At 41.7% G+C, this 24,890-nt stretch overlaps 1 protein-coding gene across 1 annotated transcript in view; it reads right to left on the bottom strand.

Moving 5' to 3' along the window:
* HID1 (HID1 domain containing) overlaps positions 1 to 24,890 on the bottom strand; it is a 40,299-nt gene extending 15,409 nt beyond the window's left edge. The window contains exons 1-9 of the mRNA XM_083430017.1: positions 24,553 to 24,890; positions 16,744 to 16,893; positions 13,338 to 13,508; positions 9,498 to 9,611; positions 5,671 to 5,777; positions 4,616 to 4,729; positions 2,851 to 3,073; positions 976 to 1,032; positions 723 to 863 (exon numbers count right to left, since the gene is read on the bottom strand). Of these exons, the coding sequence (XP_083286143.1) occupies positions 723 to 863; positions 976 to 1,032; positions 2,851 to 3,073; positions 4,616 to 4,729; positions 5,671 to 5,777; positions 9,498 to 9,611; positions 13,338 to 13,508; positions 16,744 to 16,893; positions 24,553 to 24,618 (1,143 nt within the window). The 5' untranslated portion in view covers positions 24,619 to 24,890. The remainder of the gene's footprint in view (positions 1 to 722; positions 864 to 975; positions 1,033 to 2,850; positions 3,074 to 4,615; positions 4,730 to 5,670; positions 5,778 to 9,497; positions 9,612 to 13,337; positions 13,509 to 16,743; positions 16,894 to 24,552) is intronic.

Genomic DNA, 24,890 nt, shown 5'->3' with positions numbered 1-24,890 from the left:
GTGTCAGAGAGAAGGGATAGCATACAAACCAACAATTTCAGAAGTGCTGGCTAGTTTTTCAGTGGTTTTGTGTTTTAGAACTCTGCTTTCTGCTGACTGCATTGCAGCACAAAAAAGTTAAGGAGCGAGTCCTAGTAACTCAATGAGTCTCTCTTCTAAATAGACAAGGCAGGATTTGCACTGATAATCCCACATTTATTTTCATGTTAAATGTCTTGATTGAATAATGAAAAGCATGCTCTGCAAATAGTTTCTTATGTGAGGAAATCAGCAAACAGCTGGCACTATAATTTCCTATTTCCCCCCTTATAGGCTGCTTTCTGTTGGAGGCTTCTCAAGTGTCAGGTGTGCTGATTCAGCATGCCTGGAACCTGAAGCTCACATAAGGAGTGGGTTGACGCCTGTGCTGATCTCTGCAAGTCCAACTGCATGCAAGCAGACTAGCAGTATCAGCAAGGGTTATAATGCCCCACACAGTCACCAGTTAATGAAAGAACAATACTAATCAGTATATTTTTCCTTCAGTGATTCTCCATTCCTGCATCTTTCAGTGCTAAACCAGCCAAGGGGGAAGGAGGTCAGGGGAAAGAGGAGAACTGCCAACTGGGTAACACACACATCCCTAGTTGCTATCACTAAGATTCCCTTATTCTATTGCTTGCTTTCAGCAGGCACAGATCTCTCCCCCTCTTGATTCTTTGGCAGACCCAACAGATGTGCACCTTGTTGAAATCACAGAGTTTCCAGAAGAGAACCAGGAGCTCCTGGTGGAACTGAATCTTCTTGGTAGAGTTTGGCAGGTAGGTTTGGAGCAGTGGGTTGGAGAGTAGACGGGCCACTCCTTTTAGAATGAATTGAAAATCCTGCCAAAAAAAGATAATGTAAATGGAATAAACAAGTCCTGTCAACAAAGATAATGTAAATGGGCTCAAGGCTAGCCCAGTAAGTAGTCAAAAGAAGAATATGGCACAATACCTCTTCTCTGTGTATCCTGGACAGGTAATTGACAAACAGGTTGTCTGGTCCTGGAGGCTGCAGGGAAGTTGAGATAGCACTTCTCAGCATTTGCATTGGTAATTAAGGGCATATAAAAAGTTATTTGCATTCTCTGGCAACTGACATTTTCACCAAATTGTCAGAAAATTCTAATATTTGACAAATTCACTCAGTTAGGGATCAGTAATACACAGAACAGGATTTGGTATAAAAGTGCTTCTATTCATAGAATTTAGCAGCAAGCCAAGTGATACACCTTCCACTTTGAGGATGCAACGTACAGCAGTGCTGCTGACCAAAGTCAATACTTAGCATCCAGACTAGCATCTTAGCATCTAGACTAGACTAGGCTACTTACTTTGCTTATTATATAAGGAATGCTATTAACTCTAAAAATTGACTTGCACACAAAAATAGGAAGTGGTTCCCAATAGTACTATTGATAGCATGCAAGGTTTTAATTGTCACACAAAGATTTCTGCTTGGAGTGGAAAGCTCTGCAACGTTAGAAGGCTTGCGGTAATTATCCTACAAAATGAATTACCTCTGCTAGCACCCAACAATTTCAGGGCCGCACAGGGGAGGAACAATGGAGGATGTGTGATTTGGTTTGAAAAAAATGGCTGTAAAGGGGGAAAGGGAAAGGCATAAGCCCTCTCTCCACCTCCAAAGCTGTTTTTCTTCAACACTAACGACATTGGGGCTTCAGTATTTACATCTCTGGGTAACATGCAGTTTGCCTCACAGAACAGTATGAACTGTAATACTTTTCAGAGCATTCTTAGTACAAAGTATGTAGGGACAGACAGCTGAAAGCATTCTAAGATTTGAAGACTGAGCATCAGTTTGGCTCAAAAGGAGTGTTTCAGTACACAGATGACCTTCCCCTCCAATAAAGACCAGTTAGCTCCTTCACCTGAGCAAGAAAAGGAAGGGCTAGAGTGCTCCTTTCATCTCTGCTCATTTTGAGAGCAAGCATGGGATACCTTCCCAGCATGTGGACAGGAGGAAAAGCAGAGTGAAACCAAAACAATCATGTGAGCTACAACTGCAGTGTGTGGAATGCCCTGAAATGAGCTAGTTAGTATGCACATTAATACAGGTCAGGGATTCAGAAGTTATTTCAGTATTAAGGAGAAACAAACGCACCACTAAGCGCTTAGGATGATGGGGAGTTCATATCTCAGATTTACCATGATTACTACAATTGTCTCTTAGCAAAAGACAGCTTGAAAAGAGGTTTTCAAAAACCAGCTGGACTCTAGAAAACAGCACTATACCAAAGTATGCACTATTGAGAGAGGGCAGAGTACTCAAACTTCAGTAGAAGTCAGTCATCCCACTAGATTTCACATTGTGGTGAATTTATGATATATACATATTAGTTTTTGAACTTCCCTTTTTGAATTTATTGGGCTTTTTGATAGGAACAAATCCATTTACCAGTTTGCTCAAAGACACCATCTGATCTTCTCCCAAAACCCAAACTACATGTTGCATACAAACTCTCTTCCCATGTTCCTTATCTGCAGCAAAACTGTCTCTCCCCACCAAAAAATGACTTTTCCTTCACAGAGGCTCCTGAAGGGGTGTGTGTATGCAACATCTGGCAGTTTCAGGACCTTCAGCCTGACCAAAAAGACTCTTGTGTGAGTCTGGGCAATTTTTGAGACTGGTCTCATGACAGACACATACAGAACCCAGGAACACAAAAATTCCAGCTGAAGAGTTACTCTTTGAGGTGTATAAATTTTATAAATAAAATAAATGACTGTGTACCCACAAACTTCTCTAGAAAGGGAAGCCATCCTCCCCTCAGTACAAGAAACACAGCTAAACTTGGGAGCAACTCACATCAGCATCATCCATGACTGTTCCAGTGGTAGTTCCATCTACTGTGGGGCTGGAGCTGGTGGAAGTGTCATAGTCCAGGGTGACTATCAAGACTTGGGCAGCCTGCTCCACCAGGGGTTCACGATAGTCCGAGAAGAGCAAGTGGTTATATGGGATCCCATAGCCCACTGGATCATAAGCACAGACGATATTCAAGAGGGAAGTGAACAGTGGAAGCGCATGCCTAAAAGAGGATCCAACATGCTCAAGAAGTTGCACTGGGGATGAAAAACTCTTCAAAGCTTTCCAAAGGCAGCCGTACTTTCTATAAGGTGTGCATTCTGTTAACATTGATTCACTACTATGCGAAAGGGTAGAAACCTGTATGCCTCAGGGACAGCATGGATTAGTGAAAAGGGGGGGGGGGAGACACTTATTCTGAGGCATCATCTGATATTTTTAGATTATTCTAGCCATCTAGATAAATGAAGCATTATTCCATAAGTGTGTCAATGTAAACTTGAATTGAACCATTATAACCCATACAACTGTAATAAAAAAAAATATTTCATCACTACTTAAGTGCTGCTATCATACAAATCTTCTACTGTATACAATAGTTGGGCAAAGTGTTTGTGGCATCACTAGCAATATGCAATTAAAACATACCCTATCCCTTTAAAAAAACATTTCCCCAAAGCAATTTACAACAGACAATAAAAAAACAGCACCCACTCATATACCGTGCAATTTTATGAGCATAAAGGAGTTTATGTGTTTTCCTGCTTTACAGAGACGTTCCTCCTGCCATGGTAACAGGCAGTGAAATGCTCTTATTGCTCTCTCTTTTTTTAAGGGCAGTGGGGAAAGAAGTGGACATCAGCAAAGCTACCTCTTTCATAGACAACGAAGGGCTGCCTTTTGTTTTGTTTTAATTCTCTGAGGCTAAGCATTCTTCCTCTCCAACACTGCTTTGTGTGCATGATTAGGTCTTTTTTTAAGTGGCAGAAGGCTTACTTCCACACTTGGCACTTGCCCCCTTCCATTACATGGGGACAGAAATAGCACTGTCACTGGAGCTTGCTCCACCACAGTGCTAAGAATAAAAAACCATTTTGAATCATCTGCAAAGGCAGGCATAAAAAAGCTGCCAGCAACTGATTTTATCATATCAACTGATGTAGCAAAAGGAAAGTGATACCACTCAGCTCCGGAGTGATGGTTGGATAAATCCAGTCATATTCTAGACCAATGAAGGTGCTTAAGCCTTTTGAAAGGCAGAAGACTGCAAGAGATGAACACCAGAGGGCAGGCATTCACCAGGAATCAAGGATTGCAATCCAGGTATAACCAACAATGTATAGTGGTCAGAATATTTGAAGCCACAATTGGAAACCAATATAGAAAGTCCACCCGGTCTACTTGCGTAGAATATATCACCTATTTGGGCAATGCGTGTGAGTTGTAAATAAAGCTAGGCAAGTGTGGACATCCGTAAGGCAGATATAGTGAAACACCCACAAAAGGGGTGGGGTGGGGACACATGCAGAAGATAGATACCATGTCTATAGAACAGGCATCCCCAAACTCGGCCCTCCATATGTTTTTGGGACTACAGCTCCCATCATCCCTAGCTAACAGGACCAAGGATGATGGTAATTGTAGTCCCAAAACATCTGGAGGCTCGAGTTTGGGGATGCCTGCTATAGAACTTCTTAGGCTAACAGATTTGGATTAAACTATATTGCTCCAAAGTATCCACCACATACAGTCAGCTACCTCTCACCTATTCTCCGTGGAGCAGAAAAACTGGACCCAGGGATTTGAGTTGCTATCTGAGGAGGGGGGCAGGTACATGACCTCTGAGAAGCAAGTCAGCAGGAGCTTCAGGAGCTCTGTCCTGAAAAAAACAGCAAGAAATCCCAGTTGCATGAGGCTGTAATGAATGGAGAGCTAATGGATGGGTAGTTTTGGATTCTCTGTTTCAATGTCAACTGAGCAACCTTTCATCAACCACCAGCTTAATATACATTACTAAATGCATTTTTCTTCGTGTTGGCATTTGTAAGTGGTCACTGAGTAGTTTTCTTCTCTTATCAAAGACATGCTTTTTCTAGGAGCGCTTATTCCTTTAGCCATCAGGAGCCACAGGCCACATATGTATTCTCCCATTCACAATAAGTAGCTATTAGCAGACAGATCCTGAAGCTGAGGCTCCAATACTTTGTCCACCTCATGAGAAGAGAAGACTTCCTGGAAAAGACCCTGATGTTGGGAAAGATGGGGGGCACAAGGAGAAGGGGACGACAGAAGATGAGATGGTTGGATAGTGTTCTTGAAGCTACCAACATGAGTTTGACCAAGCTGCGGGAGGCAGTGGAAGACTGGAGTGCCTGGCGTGCAATGGTCCATGGGGTCACGAAGAGTCAGATACGACTAAACAACAACAAGCATTGTGTCTTTTGTTTGGCCCTATTCCATGGAGCCCATCTAAGCAAAACGGTGACAGCGGGAAATAAAATGCAATGCAATGCCCGATGTAGCCTTTGCATTAGCACTGTTAGCTTGTGCAACTTCATATATCGATGATGCCTTGGTTTTCATATTCTATCAGAGACCATATAGAATGTAGACTTGAATAGAAGAAAAAACACCTCCCCATATATGAAATTAAGATTCTTAAAATGCCTTTAGTCCTAGTCTTCAATACCATAAGGCTATTAACACCTAGCTTTCGCCCATACAAAGAAAGGTCTATTGAGATGCTCACATTTCTGTATAGTGCCAAGCATCCTGCCAGCTTCCTTTTGTCTCTTCTGGAGTATTTTTTGATGTTCTTACCTGTTCAAATCGTGGTTGTAGCTGGGCTGTGGGGAGTGAGCAAACCCAACACCAGCCTCCCAGATGTATTCACAGCTGTCAATTGCATGGATATCCTCAGCTGTGTCCTGGAAAAGAAGTCAGGAGAGGAAAGATAAATACTCATTTACTTTGTCTTTTTACTAGCAGAGGCTCCTGCTGAATCTTCCAGCTGTATGAATGGCCAGGATAACCAAGATCTGGGTAAATACCTCCTTATGCCAAGGATCTCTTGTATATAGATTAAGAGGATCTGAGAGTTTCAAGCAGCAGAGAAGCGCTATAGACCAATCGTCTATTTCCAGTCAGTGTTGATTTACTATGTATTTGTTCAGAAGTCTGTTGTCTGCCCTTTTCCAAAGTTTTAAAAATCCATACAAAAACATTATGAATTCAGATACATAATTAAATACATATTTATCACAAAATAGGTGTTTAAATACACAGAGCAGGATTCAACTAAAGAGTCCCATCAGGAGACGCCTGCACAAGGACTTCCACTTGTGCAATAGGGCTTCTCCTCTTTCTTCCCTCCCATGCCCTTCAAAATTTGCTCGGGGAGGTGGGAGTTGGGAGATCCCCAAAAACAACACATGGAAGGAGACATGGGTGTCGTTCTATCTGGCAAGCTGAAATGTTTGCATCGACAGAACAATCGTAATAGCCCAAGGTTGAATTCCTCCCACAGTTTATCCCAACGAGTGAATTTCTAATCGTCTTTTATCCTAAAACACATGTTAACAAATTTTGGTACCTTTTTGAGCCAAGAACCGTATTGCAAAACTTGGAGAAGCACGAAATCCAAAACATAGTCATGTTCCAATCTGCATATTAGCCCAGTAGACGTAAGTGAAGCCACTTAAAAATGCAGAACAAACAAAATTCACTTCCGGCCTTGAATGCCACACATTGCAACACACAGCCATGTTATGTTTTGTTTTTGTAGGAACTGATGGTGTATGCATTTATATTGGTTTACAATTTAGAGAGGCAGAGTTATGACAAGGTTGTTCCATTAGCGCCACATGGCTTCCTTGCCCCATGTGCCCCTGACACCCACAATCACACCCACAAAGGAGATGAGGGGGGCACAGGGGTGTGTGGTGAGAAAAGAGGAAGCCCTAGTGTGCAGGTGGAAGTCCTTGCGCTAATGGAATATAACTGTTGAATATAACTGAAAATGTGTGGCTATTTTCAATCTTTTGTTTAGATGAGCACGTCTTGCATCTGGGAAGCTGGCATCTGGTCCAAAAAAGCTTATGGTACAAGAAATGATGCCACAAGACTCTGTTATTTCTAGTCTTGCATTCTGGACTATCATCCAGGACAAATCAGGTAGTCTCAGACATGTTTAGTAGCAAACAGATCCCACAATAGTGTAGTTAGCCACGAATAGCTCTTCTTCTATACAGAAAAGGGCACATTCCAATACTAGTTCATCCATATTCTTGCTGCCGCTTTTCAAGGCCAATAAATCATTACTCACATGAAGACCCCCTTCCCACCAGCACACACTGAAAACAGTTATAAATTTAAGAAGCTTTTCCTTTGTATCCATCTTTATTAAGGTTGACCACTTTGCCCTTCTCTTACTTTCCCAGTATTGTTTTTTTGGCAGCAACACACTCTATTCTGTGCCACACACAAATCACTGGGACCACTTTTATGGAAACAAGCAGCCGTTGAATACAGTGGCATTTTATTTTGCTTTTCAGGAGCAGCTGAGGCAAAAGGGGCCTCAGATTAACGTGCTCAAATTAAGGGCATCTGGCATCATTAAAACAAATCATTCCAGTGCTTTAATTAAGAAAGGTCTGTGTTATCCTTTCCCTGGCACACACGGAGTGGCATTTACAACTCTTGCCCAATGCCTCAGAATTTCCATTATATAATGGTCAACCTCACACATCCCAACACAGAGACAGGACAACAGTTTGAATGGCTGGAGCGGCAACCAACTCTGCCTGCCTGCTAAGGCACAATCGTGCAGAGCATCGCCTTCTGTAGAGGAGTACAACTTTTAAGCTCAATCCAACAGCTGCAATCTCCCCACGGAGCCAACATTTCACTGAAGGCAAATAATCAAAAAAAATTTGGATTTTTTGAAAGTCACTGAGGGCTTTTAAAAATCTCTCTCAGATGTAAGTTCAATCACCAGAATTAGAAAAAGGGGCATGGCATAAAATGTGTCCAGCGAGCTAAAGGATACTTCTGCCGAGCTAACCTTGCCTCAATTAGAACGCCAATGAAAGAAGCAAGATGGTGCAGTGATCACAATGGCTGAGACGCAGTAATGGGGACAGTGTCAGCAACCCAGTTAAAGGTTCACTCAACAATACCACAACACTCTGCCAGCAACAGACAGTCTGTACCAGGCAATTCCAATTTAGTTTTTCCAAGAACAGCACAAAACTCATGGAAGAGAAAAGCTTCCTAATTTGACAGAACAGGCCAAATAGTCAGACTCTATTTACATCATTTACTCCTCTGCAGCTTGAAAGCATCATGCAGTGGTAGTGGGGAAGAGAGGCAGAAGGATCATGTGGTGCTCCCGAACTCCTACAACCAACTTGGTTTTGAATCCAGTGTAGATTCCTTAACCCAATAACTGGTGCTAGCCTTTGCAGCGTGGTGCGTTGCTATAGCTGAGGATGGAGGGCAATTTTCACCCCTTATGCATTTTAAGCAAATGGCACAAACGTGCGTTGGTAAGAAAATAATTGTATATTTAAATTTGCACTTCTATGAATTTCATGACCTAGTTCTTGGATCAAAAGTATATGAAATGTGTAAAAAGCAAATTTTGGGGTAAAAAAAAAACCATTTAGAAATGCACTTATTGTATTTTGGTGGTCTATTTTAAAAAATAAATAAATCACAGGTTAATGAGTAAATATAATGGATTTATGAATGTATGAGAGACTGACATGTTAAACTGATTCACCCATATCTAGTTACAGCAGGTGTTCAGAGGCTAGCCATGTAGAAAACTATTTTCAAGCACACCCCACCAAATAGGCAGGCACAGGGGGTAGATTCAGCATTAGTCACACTAATTTTCCCGTACATGAGTCACTATTCTGCAGTCAACAGCTCTTCAATATTGCCGGAGGCCCTTCGAATGACGCACTATGACAACAGTAATTTCTACCCAACAGGCAGAGGTCTGTGGAAGAACCCTTGCCATCAAAAGAAGCCACAGGCAACACATATTGTACCAAGGCTCTTCCACAGTCCAAAGGCACCTGTCCATTTTTATTTTTAAAAAGTCCATGCTAATAGTATTTAATTATTGCGTATTATGCATGCCTGTTACAAAATAGCCTCAAGATGAGTTACTAATTAAACATGCTAAAATATGACTAAGAAAAGAAATGTAAAAACAAGTTTTTGGAGGTTATTGCAATGTGTGCCAAAGGATCAGAAGCAGAAAGATAATTTAAAAGAAACAGCTATCTGAAAGTTTCACAATTACATATTATTTTTATGGGTTCATCAGATTTTGGGTCATCAGTCTAATGTTAAATGCACTACTTTCACCATGCTACTTATAAATGGAAAACAAACTCATGGAGAAGCATACTATGCCCTACATCCAACACAGAGTTAGGCAAACCTGTTGCATAAGCATGCCTAGGTGTGCTGAATTGGGGCCTATAGGTGTGGATATTTTCTGTTAAGCAGGGCTTTTCATTCTAAGCAGGGCTTTATTCAAAACTCACAGTGCAATCCTAATCATGACTACTAAGTATTACTGAGCTGCAACCATATCCTGTCAGGATAGAACAAAATCAAATTACTGAACTCACCACATTGTTTTTTCGGTGGCTCTGGACAGTGAATTCTGGACAAAAGAGCAAATCCGCAATGGCCAGAAGCAGTGACTCAGCGAGAGGCCTAGCATTTTCATCATCTTCGTCTCCCTGCCAATCAAAGGATAAGTCACAGCATACTCGATCTGATCTTGACACTGACTGCAAAGCAACATTACTTAGTTCACTTAGTTTCCTTTGGAAGCACACAAAACATGTATGTTGGAATAGGTTCTACCAAGAGGCACTGGTGCAGGATTCAGAAAAAGCCAAAACTATGGAGGAGAAAATGCAACAGAAGCAAACCCTAAAAGAGGCAGTGCTACTGAGGGAGAGGGTGCCGCTGCGGTCTAAACCACAGAGCCTCTTGGGCTTGCCGATTAGAAGGTCGGTGGTTTGATTTCCCATGACGGGGTGAGCTCCTGTTCCTCTGTTCCAGTTTCTACCAACCTAGCAGTTTGAAAGCACACCTGTGGAAGTAAATAAATAGGTACCGCTGCAGCGGAAAGGTAAACTGCGCTTCCGTGCACTCTGGCTTCCGTCACGGAGTTCTGTTGTGCCAGAAGCGGTTTAATTATACTGGCCACATGACCTAGAAAGCTGTCTGTAGACAAACGCCGGCTCCCTCAATCAGAAAGCGAGATAAAGTGCTGCACCCCATAGTCAACTTTGACTGGACTTATCCGTTCAGGGGGCCTTTACCTTTACCTACCTTTACTGAGTTATGTGAAGCAACATGTTTATTTTTATTTAGAACCAGGCCTAATTCTATGGGTAGGGGCTGTGAACAAAGTCTATTTATAGGATAAATATAAGGAGTAGGACACAGCTTTTTCCACATTCTAGCTGAGGAAGCAAGTCTAAGCACTAACATTTTTTCTTGGGACCACCCAATGGCAGCCTGACCAAGGTAGGAATTGAAACAAAGGGTTTATTTACACATCGTCCACAGCTTTCTCTCAAATTACATTTTACCTATCTGCAGTTTCTGAGCACCTTTGCTCTGCAGACCACATGAAGCATGTTACTGTGTCCAGAAGTTTTCTTTCTATAATTATTATAAATATCTTCCCCACATAGAAAATATAGGGCTTTCGCTCAGTGGAACACAATATATCCCAAAGTATCACACAAAAGTACAAAGTTAATGCAGACTATGCATTGCCAAAAAAATGGCTGCAAATGAGCCCAAATGTCCTTGGTCAAATAATTTAACATCAGGGCCACTTTGGCTTCAAATACATTACTGTATTCTAGAATCTAGTCATTGCATGAGCAGACCTTAAACAGAAGCATATAGTTCTTATGTTGCTGGATGATCTGTGAGAAATGTGTTATAGAGGCAGGCGGTTATTCAGCAAGGAGATGCTCTTAGTTTTGCTGGGGCAAAGCAAGTCTCTTCCTTCAGCGGCCCAAGTGCTTCCAGGCATCCAAAGCAAGCCCTATTCTTCTATCTCAGCGCTGGTGCTTCAGTCACAAGTCTGCAGCTGTTTCCAAGGGAACCATACATCCCCTCTGCAGGCCTGTAGCACTGCCACTCAAAGCTCATCCTGGATCTCAGACTCTCTTCCAGCAGAGGGGGAGGGACAGGAGCTTATCTGTGACAGCCAGGCCTGTATCAGCCTGTGCATGACACAGAGCCCTTCACTCATGGCAAGCAGGCTAGACTACAATAATGACCTGCATTGATCCAACGTTGTCTAGTACCATAACGGGGCAACCAATAAAAGCATACCAAGTGCAGAAATAGAAAACAAAAGAGATGAAAACCGGCTGGCTGCCCTTCCATTCAGCTTTGAAATCAGAGAAGGAAAAATAGTCTCTAAGAATCTTAAGGGCAAAAGCATCAAATCGATTAATCACATACATCTGTTATTGTTAACATGGGATGGATTTAACACAGAGCCGTGGCCTTCAGTGGAACATACAATGCACAGCTCTTGAGGTAAGCACCAATTACAATCTCCAGCTTAAGCTCCACTGAAATGAATAGGCAGAATTATACTATCACAGTTGTGCTCTTATAACTCCTGCTCCTTTTAACGGGTCTAGCCTAGAAGAAACTCCTGCAAAAGAACAGAGCCCATAAATTGACCCCCATAAATTATTTCATGTTATTTAGTCAACAAAAACATTTTTCATACATATTTCCAATATTTCAACTACTGCATTATTTGACCAATTTAATCATTTAAAATGTTATTAGAAAGTGAACACATTTAAACAGGTTGACAGTCTGTATGAAGATGAACTATAGTAAAGCAAAATGAGGCAAAAAAGCACCACTATGCTGTACACAGTCTGTAATTGGCAGCGGGGACTATTTCTAATCAAGTCCTTCTGCAGATATGGTGTGGAAACAGATTTCTGTGGCATTCTCAGTTTAACAATTTGCAAAAACAAAAATCCTACCAACAACTCAAAAACACACACAAAATGGTTTCATCCTGTGTTGCTTATGGCTACAAAACTGCACTTTGTGAAACAAAACAAAAATGTTCCAAATTCTACAAGCAAAGCCCAAATGAGAAACCAAATCAATAAAACATGCAAAGTGGCTGAATGCTCAATATTTGGTTGCAGAAATTTCTGTGCTTTGTCAGATTTAAATTCCTTGACAGAAGTGGGAAGTTAAGAGACTAGAATGGCATTATAGAAGTCAAAAGCAAAGAATTTTTATTCGGGGAAAGTGGGCATAAACAACTCACAAACTGATTGCTTCCAGACAATATTAAGAAGTCCGCCCCACTTGATGTTGCACTGGGGTTAGCCCTCTTCAGTACTTCCTGCACATTTTCCAAGTCCCATTTTCTAAAGCCAATGCAGAGAACACATTTCAAGTGTTCAACACAATTTACACCCACCACATCCCTATTTCCACAAACAGTTGGGCTGCACACATAGTCTTTGAGGAAAGTAAATTAAGAATGCCACCAGCCATCTCTTCAGGAGAAGGAAATGGGTTTGAATTCAGTCCTTTCACCTCCCCACCCAAGCCAAAAAACTGATTTGTGGGATTTTAATACTATTATTTTTTTGAAGGTTCAAAGCAAGGTTTTGGCCTTGGTATACACAGCTGTATACAGCTTGGGACCAGGATAACTTGAAGTTTCTACATCCCAGCTGATCATATATGTATATATGATCATATGTGTTGTTATTGTAAATAACAACAACAGAAACTACTGAGAGTATGTCTGAACCCTGAAAACTATTGTGATTGTGGTTGTTGGCTCTGAATAAGCATGACTTGGAACAAGAGATCAATAGTACAGTCAGTCCTTGCCATTTTTCACTGGCACTGCAGACCAAAATTACTCCTTACCAGGCTATTGCAGATGCTGAGTAAGATGCAAAATTCAGCAACGAAAAGCACCTTACGTTGTCCTTCCGAGGGCATCACTAGTCTAGGTTCATTTAATTTTCTTGCCTCCCATCCCATTTATAGATAGAATGAATTTCAAGACAATTCTTCAACACCGGGTATCGTTTTGAGAATGACCAACTTTCCCTTGAGATGCCCATAGATAAAAAATAGTTTAAAAGATACAGGCATGGACAAAACAAGGTGCCTGCTTTACCAGTCTTTCCATTATGAGCCTCTAGTCCTCCATTAAATATGTTTCAGTGCTTCATTTAAGAAGGTAGAAATGCTGCCAGGATCAGAGCAAACCAAGCAACACAGTCCAGGCATGCCTAGGCCTGGGTGAAGTTTTCCTACCTCTAGATAAATATAATTTAGTAGTTAAAATAAATTAATCATTACACTTTGATTAAGAAGAAGTCCTTCCTTCTTCATCTTTTTGAAAGCAGTAGTACAATTCAATAGATACATACCCCTCCTCGACCTGCTCCGGGAACGGTTGACCAGAAAAAGCCTCTCCAGTCGGGATCCTCAAAGATATAGGGTAGGATGCGGGTCAACAGGCGGCTACAGTTCAGGACAATCTGCTTTTCCTTATCAGAGTGACAGCCACTCTCAGCTCCCTGCACCAGCTTTTCCACTGCCTGGAAGAAATAAGGTAAAGCAAATGACAGGAACTGCTGCCATGCAGACACCAATTATTGCCACAGATGATTCAAGTTTTCAAATGGCTTACTGCAGCAGCAGCAGCAGCAGCATTTAATAAATGCATAATTATTTATTATTAGTGCTGGCCTCTGATTGAACGTAATAGGTAACATCCAATGTTTCCATCCCATTAGCACAACAGATTTCCATTCGTTTTACAGAACTTGCCCTTCTAGCCCCTTCCCCCACCCAAATTTGCTTTTGGAACAGAGTTTGAGGAGGGGGGAGCAGAGGAAAGGGAAATACTTTTGTGAGCATTTAAATCTGATCATGCAATGCTGTATGTTACCCAATACTGAAATCCATCTGAAAAAGACGTTTTTTGAGAATGTGATAATTTAGTAAAGGGCAGGGGAGAGAAAGGATTTCAAGACTTAGAAGGGTGTAATCAAAATCTTACTTTCTTCCTTGATCTTGAAAAATGACTGAAGGTTCCACAGATGAATATGCTGCTCTATGAGAAGTGCTCTTAACAAGTGCCAAGCATAATGGAAGAGGTGGGAAATATGGATCCAACTGATTTGTAAAGTGTGGGGAGATAGCATGCCAGACTTCCAAGATAAATACCTGATATCAAGTTAATATCACTGTTTTTCAGGAACAAGGTCACTGACTCCAGTATAACCCTACCAGCAGCAGTCCGTGCCAGCTTCTATTTTTGCAGTTATTATCTGATATTCCCAGATACATTTTTAGTGGAGGGAGAAAAGCTTTGGTCTGCAGTATGGTATGCATTACTCTTGAAAATGAACTCATATTTGAATTGGAAATGCAAAGTACATTTTGAGGATCAATATGCCACTTCCAGCTCTTGGAGAACTATCAGAAATTGTTTAACATGGCTGCTCACATAGTTTGAATAGCATGCATCCAGCCCAGTGATTTGCAAGGTATGTAAAGTCATATTAAAGGGACGCGAGTGGCGCTCTGGGTTAAACCACAGAGCCTAGGACTTGCCAATCAGAAGGTTGGCGGTTTGAATTCCTGTGATGGGGTGAGCTCCCGTTGTTCAGTCCCTGCTCCTGCCAACCTAGCAGTTCGAAAGCACGTCAAAGTGCAAGTAGATAAATAGGTACCACTCCGGCGGGAAGGTAAACTGTGTTTCCATGTGCTGCTCTGGTTCGCCAGAAGTGGCTTAGTCATGCTGGCCACAAGACCCGGAAGCTGTACCCCGGCTCCCTCAGCCAATAAAGCAAGATGAGCACCGCAACCCCAGAGTGGGTCACGACTAGACCTAATGGTCAGGGGTCCCTTTACTTTACCTTAAAGTCATATTAAATAGAGTGCTCTTCAGGTAAATACTGCATAGCGGACTAGCAATAGACATTCCAGACTAGAGCAGTTGAAGTTCCTATTGCTGAATATGGGAGAACTCTCCTAGGATACATCTTAGTGGTATGCAATTATCATAATATTCTACTGTGCCACATACATGTACAGAAAAAAGACAGACCCACTTGCTTATTTTCTATACCTGAAAGCAAGAAACTACAGATTTGATGCATATCCCCTGTCCAAGACACCTTGTGCTGTTAAAGTCTTCTCTGCTAGACAGAGAATTACAAATATTCTGCTATAATGAATAAGAAAACCTAAACAAGAAGAGATAAAACCAAAGTCTTTAACAACCGCTTCAACTTATAATGCGAGGGTTTAAACCTGGTATACAAGATGGAATAATACAAAGGGCATTTTTATAAATTCTGAACTTGCTCTGGGGCACAATTTTCTGAGGTAGGAAGTGATGTTTATTTAAGGAATGTATTCCCTGCTTTGCAATATATATCTCGATGTGGCTTGCAATACAGATAGATAGATAGATAGATAGATAGACCACATCAGAAAATGGAAATACTACAGCAACATTCATAGTGCCTGGGCCTCCTGAAATAAAACTGCTTTAACCTGCAAGATGGTCCTCCTTCAGGAGGCACAAGCAATTTACTAAAAAAGCAAATTTTAACTTGTTTTCCTTTTCACCAATTTCTAACTTGTTTTCCTTTTCACCAATATCATTCCCTCATCACTACATTATGTTCAGAACTAGAAAAGCATTTCCAGCAGCATTTTTTTTAGCCTCTGAGCGATCAGGGACAAGGAGTTTTTCATTCATGGTAATGATGATGACCTTTTCTTTTCCAAAGCATTTTAGGGGGGGGCTGGAAGCGCAGCCACTGGTCTTCAGCCAGCCTTTCCATTTCTCTGGAGAAAACCTCTGGGACCACCCAAAGGCACTCTAAGGAAAGTGAGGGAAGAAGGCCAGGTGGCTGAATGCCCAGCACCAAACGTTTAAAAATAGTTCTTAAACCTAATTTAAAAATAAAATAAATATTGGGAGGGGCAGGGGGTCTTGGTCCAAGGACACCATGCTGCCTGCAGACACCACATGGGGGACTCCAGGCTTAAAGAACATGAGAGTCCCTATAATGGGATTCAGAGGCATAACTGAGGTCACATCTAGTTTAACCCTTAGGTCTGCTTTCCTGGGGAGGGTTAGAAAGATGGTATTCTGGGCCAGCTTAGCCTAGTGGTTACGTCGAAGCAATCTTTGCAGATTCACCAATTGCTTAACGGCAGTTCGATACCCCGCGGGCGCTGTCTGGCTTTTTTTAAAAAAGAAAAGAAAAGAAAGAAAGATGGTATTCTAAAATTCACCTGGTAAATGTAACTCCTGAACACACTTAAACTAGCAAAAGTCTGTCTGATCCTTTGATCATATGTACCAAGTATCTACAGTTGAAACACATGTGAGCTTTATAACTGGAATTCAGATCCTTGCACTCTTATTCTTGCCTTGCAGGCTACTGCTGTCCAAGACTGATTACCATAGTTAATCCTGTTGAAGTTCAACTACAGCTTTCATGTTTGCCTACCCTGCAGGGTATTGGTGGTTTGATACTATTTCCTCTTCCAGATTACCATAAACCTCAACTAACAATGAATCTACTGAAGTATCTTTCTATGCCTTGGTGCTAATTTAGGATTATTTGGAATTATGGCGTCATTTCAAAAACTGTGCATTCCATGTGATCAGTGGTTTCTACTTAAGAGTGATGGACATCTCATTCTCGATTGGTTTACCTTCGGCCAATTGCCCCCCTCTGAATGAGCTAATGTTTGTATAACTGAATTTCATAGTGGGGGCAATACAGGAAGAAGAATACCTTTTACCTTATAACACAAAGTAGCCAAATTTGAAGGAGATTCTTCCCTCACAGCTCTGATTTCTGCAGCAGGAACAAGAGCAAAAACATCTTGGACTGAAGTAGCTGTATCTGCCCAGAACTGGTCCCAGAATGCATCATCTGTTGCTTCTACCGGCTGAAGAGACACAAATATCAAAGGATTGAATTGATTCAGTATTCTTATGCTGCTTTTTCCAACAGCAAAGTTGAGGTCAAAGCAGCTCACAACAATAAAGATAAGAACACTTCCATCAGTATAGTCATAGCACATCAGTATGCAAAAGCGGACCAATAAAAGACATTCAATACGAACCATGCTTCTTCAAAAATAATTTATCAGAAATGACTGCTAAGCACTAGCCCAGTGCCAGCTGACATAACTCCTATAGAAAGGGGTTTTCTCGCCCAATGCAGCAGCACAACCTGAGAAGGCAGATGGGAGTAGTCAGGTGGTCTTTAATGAAAACATACAAAACCTGGAAATGGGAATGACACTTGGGAAAGCTAAGAGCCACAGAAGACTGTTTGGAATGCAGGGAATAGGTTAAAAACACCACCACACAATTATAACCTACATTGGTTTTTGAGTTACTGGTTGAATACTTGATGTGATCACTTTGTTTATCAAGCAGACATTTGAATGAAGTCTATGACCAAGGAACATCCAAAGCCATCCAACCACATCAACCCAATACTACTGACCAGTTGGACAAATGTAAATGCATCATTAATAAAATAATAGAGGATCTTGGAGAGACACAAGTAGGGTGGAAAAACTGAAGGTAAATGATGTAGAGAAGCTGGGAGCAAAAAGGCAAGGACTTAGAGCCAATGGGAAGGGGCAAGAAGCTGTGGTAAGATTTGGCAGGTCCCTATGAAGCTACACCAACATCTCTTGTTCGTTCGTTGCAGCTTTCAAGAAAGACGCTTTGACAGACACTTGCTTTAATAGAAACCAATGCATGTATGGGAACAAAGCTATATACACAGGCAGAGTAACACACAGCATTCTGGACATGGGTGCACATCTACATGCATATAGTTTATGATACAGGCAACCACAAAAGTCATACTGAGCAGACTTGATTATTTTGTCACAAACCGTCACTCTAAGAATACTAAGTGTACCAAGTGAAGAAGGTTTTCTCTCTTAATAAAGGAAATAAATTTCAGTCATTACAGGCTCACTGAATACTACTCAGCAGGACAAGTCAAGACATCAGGTAGAATGAATATTCTATCGTGATCTTGTGTGACTGACATAGTAAAAGCTCCAAAAGCAAACAGCAGTTCTTGCCTAATAGCAAGTTATTCAGGGCATTTGGCAATTTCAAATTGTGTTTGGAAAGGGTGAGGAGAGGAAAGATGACTGCTTGTTTAAACAAAGACAATTTCCTGGCTTCCAATTTCCTGGCTTTACAGCAGATAAAGGCATCCAATGCCTACATTGTTAAAGAACAGTTTAAAAAGCAAGTGAGAGTGAGAAACTTTGTCATGCCTGATAAATAACTGGCTGTGATGAAGGAGCACCACCTGTGCTATTGGTAGGTAACGTGTCACTAAAATATAAAGACCAGAAAGCTGAAGCAGGTAAGCAAAGCATAAACTGGTAGAGCAGGTTTGTTCTGTAGTGGTTATATATTCCCATGAGATACTAATGTCAACTACCTCCCTGTCACCATCCTTAACATCCATAAAATGAGCCCCTTTGCATTCTCTAAAAGTAGGCACTTAATCACAGGTGATTGCCTTAATGCAGAAAGTATTTGCATGTTAACCAATGGGCAACACAGCAAGTCTGCATTCAGCTCCTTCTCAGTGAGGAAAGAGGAAAAGAAAGTGAACAATCAGAAATAAATTCGGCAGGAAAGCATATTAATAGCACTGAACTATTGAGAATCAGGAATTTTAGTGGATTGTGTGCACAGGTGTAAAATGCAGTTACACTGACATTCAGAATGATATAACTGAGTATTTAGGTAAAGAAGTGGCCCCTGACTTGATCAGAGTAACAACTAACCAGAATAAATAGGATTGGTATAACTGGGGTGCAGTGTATTATGCAACTCAAACACATCCATTACCTTGAAAAATATTCAAGTTACCACACTCTTTTCAACATGGTCCTGGGACAAACTAATGAGCAAATCACCCACAATGCAGATGGATTAAAAATGTGACATTTAAAAATGTGATATAAAAATGTGCATTATGCTGGATATGAAAAGGCAAGAAGAATGCAAAACTAACTGGAAGGAATATCAAATATAGTGTATTAGAATAGGAGACACAGCACTCATCAAAGAAGTGTCAGCCTTGCCTCTTCCCTAAGCTCCACCCCCTCATAGTATCCTCTCCCACACGCTTAGGATGATGTCCGTCCCACACCCCACAAAATCCCCTTCCCAACTCCCAGAACAGCCACTTTATGTGAAAGGGTGGCCATTTTGTGTATGCACCCCAATCAGTATTTTCAAGGTAGGTTGTGATCTATCCATGTTGGATGGGGGTGGTATACGAGCACTGGCCCCTTGCTATTAGCTGATATACTTTCCAGCCATTAAATTGTGTTAAGATGAACCCCCACCCCTCAACAAAATTTCCTCTGCAAGCTTATTTAGCCAGATGGCCATGAGGAAGCCAGAGAAGGAAGTACAGTACTATATGCTCTCAAGGCAATGATTCACCAGGGACTCTGCTGAGAAAGTTGTGCACTGGAAGAGTGTTTATTTACATGAGGAGGGTGGGGAGAATTCAGTGCTGTGCACCCATTTATCCCACCACATAATATTAATTTCCTTTTATTTCCCCCTCCCCCACTAAGAACCATGAAAATGTAAGGATCCCTGTATTGAAAAACTATATTGAATGTTACATTTGTAAATAATGTAAAACAAAAGTATGGAACATAAAATTTAAAAAAACCAGTTTGATTCCAGATCTACCCTCTGTTTCACTGGAATGTAGTGTTTCCGGAAATACTGGATCTCGTTCAGGGAATTAGGCAGAATGTCCTGGTCAGATGACTGCCAAGGGAAGGGGCCACTTCAGCAGAAAAGGCAGGTGTTCTACCTTACACTGAACAGTTTCCTGGCTGAAAAAAACAGCAAGATTTTGCATTACAGAATCTCTCCCCGGGGAAAACTATTTGGACTATTTATTATAGTAAACTGTTTCAATGATACCTCTTCAAATATCATGAATATGTTTGATCCAATGCTCTTTGTACAAAGAATGGGACAAGTTGTTGGCAGGGGAGAACATATTTGATAACTATGCTTTTAGGTCACCTCCAAAATAAGCAGAGCCCAACAAAATTACCTTAAGCTGCTACCAGACTGATGTTCAGCTGTGCCATCCTTGATATGCCAAAAAGTTTCTACCACTTCCATTAGAATTAAAATGTATATTGAAATACAAAGGCATTGCAGACGAAGATATCTGAACATAACATAACCACATGCTACAGACATGCTGTGATATGTCTGCAAGTCTAAGAGGACCAAGGGTATTATAAGTGAGCTCATTTTCAAAAGTAACTATTACCAGTGATGCATTTGTGGCAAGGGGGTGGGTGTGAAACGTACCACCATCACCCCCACTACAAATGTAGCCAAGGAGCACAGCTCTTATCATATGCCAGAAAATCAACGGCTACAACCATTTGATCTCAAATCTCCATAAGTGAAATTCTAATAGGAGATATAGGAAACACAATTATCTTATTACAGTGTAATGCTTTAAATATCTATTTGTAAGTAAGACCCACTGAGTAAGGCAGGCCCACTGAGTTCAAGGGAACTTACTTCCAAGTAAACAGGTACATGATTGCTGCCTTAGTTGAGTATTTGAGGAAAGGGGTTAGAGCCAGGAAACATAGCTGAAGTTTAAAGTAATTACTGTACTATAAAATAAAGCAAGAGATTTAATCCAGCCCCTCCAGGCATAATCCACCCCAGACCTAGAGAAAGTGAATGTGTGTATCAAGTGGTGTGTTGCGCATTTTAGTTCTGTCTTAACAGCTTTGCTTTAACTTGAGAGAAATGAAAGGAGCTACTTAAATTCCAGTGGACCTGATAATTTCCAGAGAATCAAGAGCTCTGCACAAGATTCCTGAGGAAACAGGATACATCTGCAGAAACAAGAGAATAGTGCTACCCTTTGAAACAGGAAAAGGCAACAACACACTCTTCCAAATCAGCATTAGCTAGATTTTCAAATAATGGTAACTTCATAAAGATAGTGCAATGCAGAATTTTGGACTTATATGGGAAATCTGGGTTCAAATCCTTGCTGAAGTTGGTGGTCTTGATAAAATCACCGTCTCCTAGCCTACTTATAAGGGTGCAATAATAAGATGCTTTGTAACTGCCCAGAGCCCTTTATGAGGGGAAACAACCTAGAGCTGTATAAAAATGAAAGGAGATCCTATGAATACACCTGCAAGGTAAGACAGGTATACAAATCAGCCCGCTGAATTGTATTTAATGTTGTCAAGCAAGAAAGCCTAGTTTGACCGTAGCTGCCCAAATAACTTTTGCTTCTCATGTCTAAGGCCAGTTGCCTTGCTGAGTTCAAATGCCTAAAATTAATGCCTCTCTATTTGCTAATCCTACCCATCAAGTAAAGGAGACGTTAGGAAGAAGGAAGGCATGTGAATAAAAAAAAAACTATCATTTTCTCTGGAGAAAGTATTTCAGTTGCAATATAAAAAGCAATCCATCAACACTGACAGAATGCAATGGCAGGCAGCATATTTTCACCAAAGAGACTATGGAAAAGATAGCACTGCTTATTTGCAATTTGTACAAATTACATTAACATAGTCAAGACACCAGTCCCCAGGTTACAGACGCACATAGCCTTTCATACTGGTCACTTTTCAGGCTTTTTGAAAATTATCTTATTAGAAAGCACAGACTACAGAAACTATCCATGTACACCAAGTCCAGTTGGTTCAGATCTGCAGCCTGACATTCATAAAAAGAAATTTGAAATAGTAGGATTTATTAGGTTACACAAGGATGTGTTGTGTGTAAATATAGTCTTTATGATCATTTTTTTTTCAGTCTGTACAACAGTATGATTGGCACATTTATGGTATAGTTTTCATTTTGACAAAACAGTCAAAAGCAACAGCATCAAACTTCAATTCACCTATCCCTGACTGATATGAAGGATCTACGTTTTAATTATAATGGTGTAATAAATAGCAGCACCAAAATGCTACATACAGAATGCGGCTGATAAGGCAGTGCTATATCTTACACAGATATTTTGGTGATTAGCCACAAGAAGGCCTGGTCATACATACTGCACCTGCAGGTACTGTTGTGCCCTTCTCAAGTATGTAAATATGGGTGTTCCATCTCCTCCACCCACCTTTCCTCATGGCACAATCTCCCCAGTACTGCTATGGAGGCTTTTAACAAACCAAGCTAGGAACACCAAACGTTCACTTTTATAAAAGGAATGAACTTGTAAAGTCAGCAAACCAAAAAAATAACAACTCCTATTTCCTTGCTGTGTACTAGCACTATGCTCAGACTGTGAAACCCAAGGAGACATTATATTTATAGGAGTAAGACTCACTGAATTTAACCGAGCTTATTTCTAAGCGTAGATGTCAAAAATTGCAAAGGTTATACTCTCTTTGTACACACACAGCAGTTTTTAATTTTTCCTTTACTCAACTGAAGGACACCACATTAGCACTAAAAGGAAAAAAATTACATAATATTATATTAAACCTAAAGTATTGATTTATATTTTCCCATTATCTTTTGTTCAATATATTTGTCTCAACCTCAAGCTGGCTTACAGATTTTACAAATGTAATTATTATTTAGTGATGGGACAAGGAATGTGGGACTAGGCACAAGAAAACCTAGTCATGCATACTGTACCTGCAGGTACAAATCAAATTATTTTGTGATGGGACAAGGAATGTGGGACTCTCAGGATCCCTAACGGGTGCCCTTATTAGCATTCTTTTCTCCTTTGTTGGAACCTGTAGAAAAGGAACCAACAGAAAAGAAAGTTAACTTTTTCCTCATATCATGAGATCTGAACATATAATGCCTGACTCTGAAGGTCTATTTGTCCCTCCTTTCATCATAAACTCCATACAGCTAAAATGTCACCATGACTCTGCTGCAAGCAGGCCTTCCACTGCCACATTGCAGCAAATCAAAATAAGTCTGGAAAATCCATGTCACCAGAGCTTCAAAATATCTCTTACTTTTACATGCAGGTCCAAGTACTAGGAAACTTAGACTGACAATCCTAAGCAGCATTGTTATATACCAACTAAGGGAGGTGTGTGTTTTTTTACAGCCTCTCTGCATTCTCACACTGTACCTGTCTCTAACCATGGTTACAAGAGTCCTATGCTTTTTTTGCTGGAGATGGCAAAAAAACCCACCAGCTGTTGCATTTTGGCCACCGTGCAACAAGCAGGGTAAAGAGAAGAATTTTGCTGAATATATTTGTTGAGAATCTTCCTCTAGCTGTAACTTTCACCCTTCAAGTACAAATAAAAGGTCTCAAGGCCCTTCCTGTCTCTTGCCAATAAGCACCACCCCACGTAGCCCAACCTGTCTGATGTTTCTAAAGTTGCGACAGCTGCTGCACTTTCCAGTACTCACTCAACTATTTGCCTGCAGGCTACCAGTTCATTACCTCTTCTCTCCGTAACAACATTTTTTGTACCCATGCACCTGACTTAAAATTTAAGGGCAAGCAAACAAAAGGCATAACCCGATTAGCCGAACACCATATGCTGTGTAACCACTAATTCCCCAAGCTTCGCTGAAAGGGTAAAAGAAAGTAACGCATCAAGGATGTGTGTATCCAAATGATTTGATTCAGTTACCCGATGCTATGAAATAGATGCATATAGTTCAACAAAACAATTCAGCATTTTGCAAACAGGCACAGCCTTGAGCCTTGGTCCTAATCATGCTCATTTTTTACTCCAATTGTGGTTACTTTACCACATACAGTGATTGGGGAAGAGCGTCTACCATCTGGCCTGACCACATCATATTACTAGACTGCACCCTTCCAACTTTGTCCTATGCAGCCTACTCTTCTCCTCAGGCCTTCTGCTCCAGTGAGGCCTTCTCCGACTGTTAGGCCCAAATCCTTGAGGCAGCCCACCTCTGTCAGCCTCTATTCAAGAACATATGGAGCTGTGGGCACCGCAGGTTTTACTTGGCTGCCTTGCGTATGTGAGAGGCCAAGTTTAATCCTGTGGGTTGTGGAGATAACACACGGATAAGAAAGGGGGGCAATACAAATAAAGGCATGGCAGCAAGCAAATGGTTTGCAGCACAGCAATGTCTGTGAAGACAGATTGACTTAAGACCCACTTTGCAGAGGGCTCGCAAACCCAGCACTTTTCAGGTGCCTGTATGCATCTCACAAGGTCCATTCCCACCTAGATCCCCAGGATGGTGGGCTTACCCCATGTCAACACCCCCCAAAGGGAGAAAAGAGGGGTGGATCTTCCAGCGTCAGAAGCTTCCCTGTTGGATCCTGTCAAACCCCAGCTCCACGGCTTCTCCTCGGATCAATGTCCCTGCCCAGGAAGAAGACCCTTTGCCCATCAAAACCCCACCCCCCACAACCAACCACCTCGAAAGGCCTTTCCTTCAAGCCCCCTGCACGCCTCTCCTCCTCGCCTGCCTGAGGAGTGAGCCAGCCTCGCCGCCGATGCCTTTGGTTTAAGGGGTGCTTCTCTCCCGCGCAGGCCGGCCCTGCTCAGGTGCGCTCCCCCCCCCCCCCGCCTCACCTGCGTCTTGGTGGTGAGCTGGATCACCGCCTTCCTGAAGTTGAGCTTGGAGTCGGCGTTGCCCATCCTCCTCCCGCGCCCGGATCCGGGTCCGCTACCTGCTCACTCCCTGCGGCGGGCCAGAGCGAGCCGCCGCCTCCTCCCTCGTCGCTCGTCACCGCTAACAGCCCTCCTCTCCTTCTCCACCTCTTCCTCTCCTCGGCGCTGCGGGCTCCATCCCGGCGGCTTCGCTCACCTGCTTCCCTGGCGGCGGAGGAGGCTGCTACTCTTTCCCTCCCTCCCTCCCTGTCAAAGGGAGCCGCGCAGCAGCTGATGCTGTTGCTAGTCCTGATCCCGCC

Source organism: Podarcis tiliguerta (genome assembly GCF_965153285.1).
Source record: "Podarcis tiliguerta genome assembly, chromosome: 2".
NCBI lineage: Eukaryota > Metazoa > Chordata > Lepidosauria > Squamata > Lacertidae > Podarcis > Podarcis tiliguerta.
This window is presented reverse-complemented; position numbering and strand designations above follow the sequence as displayed.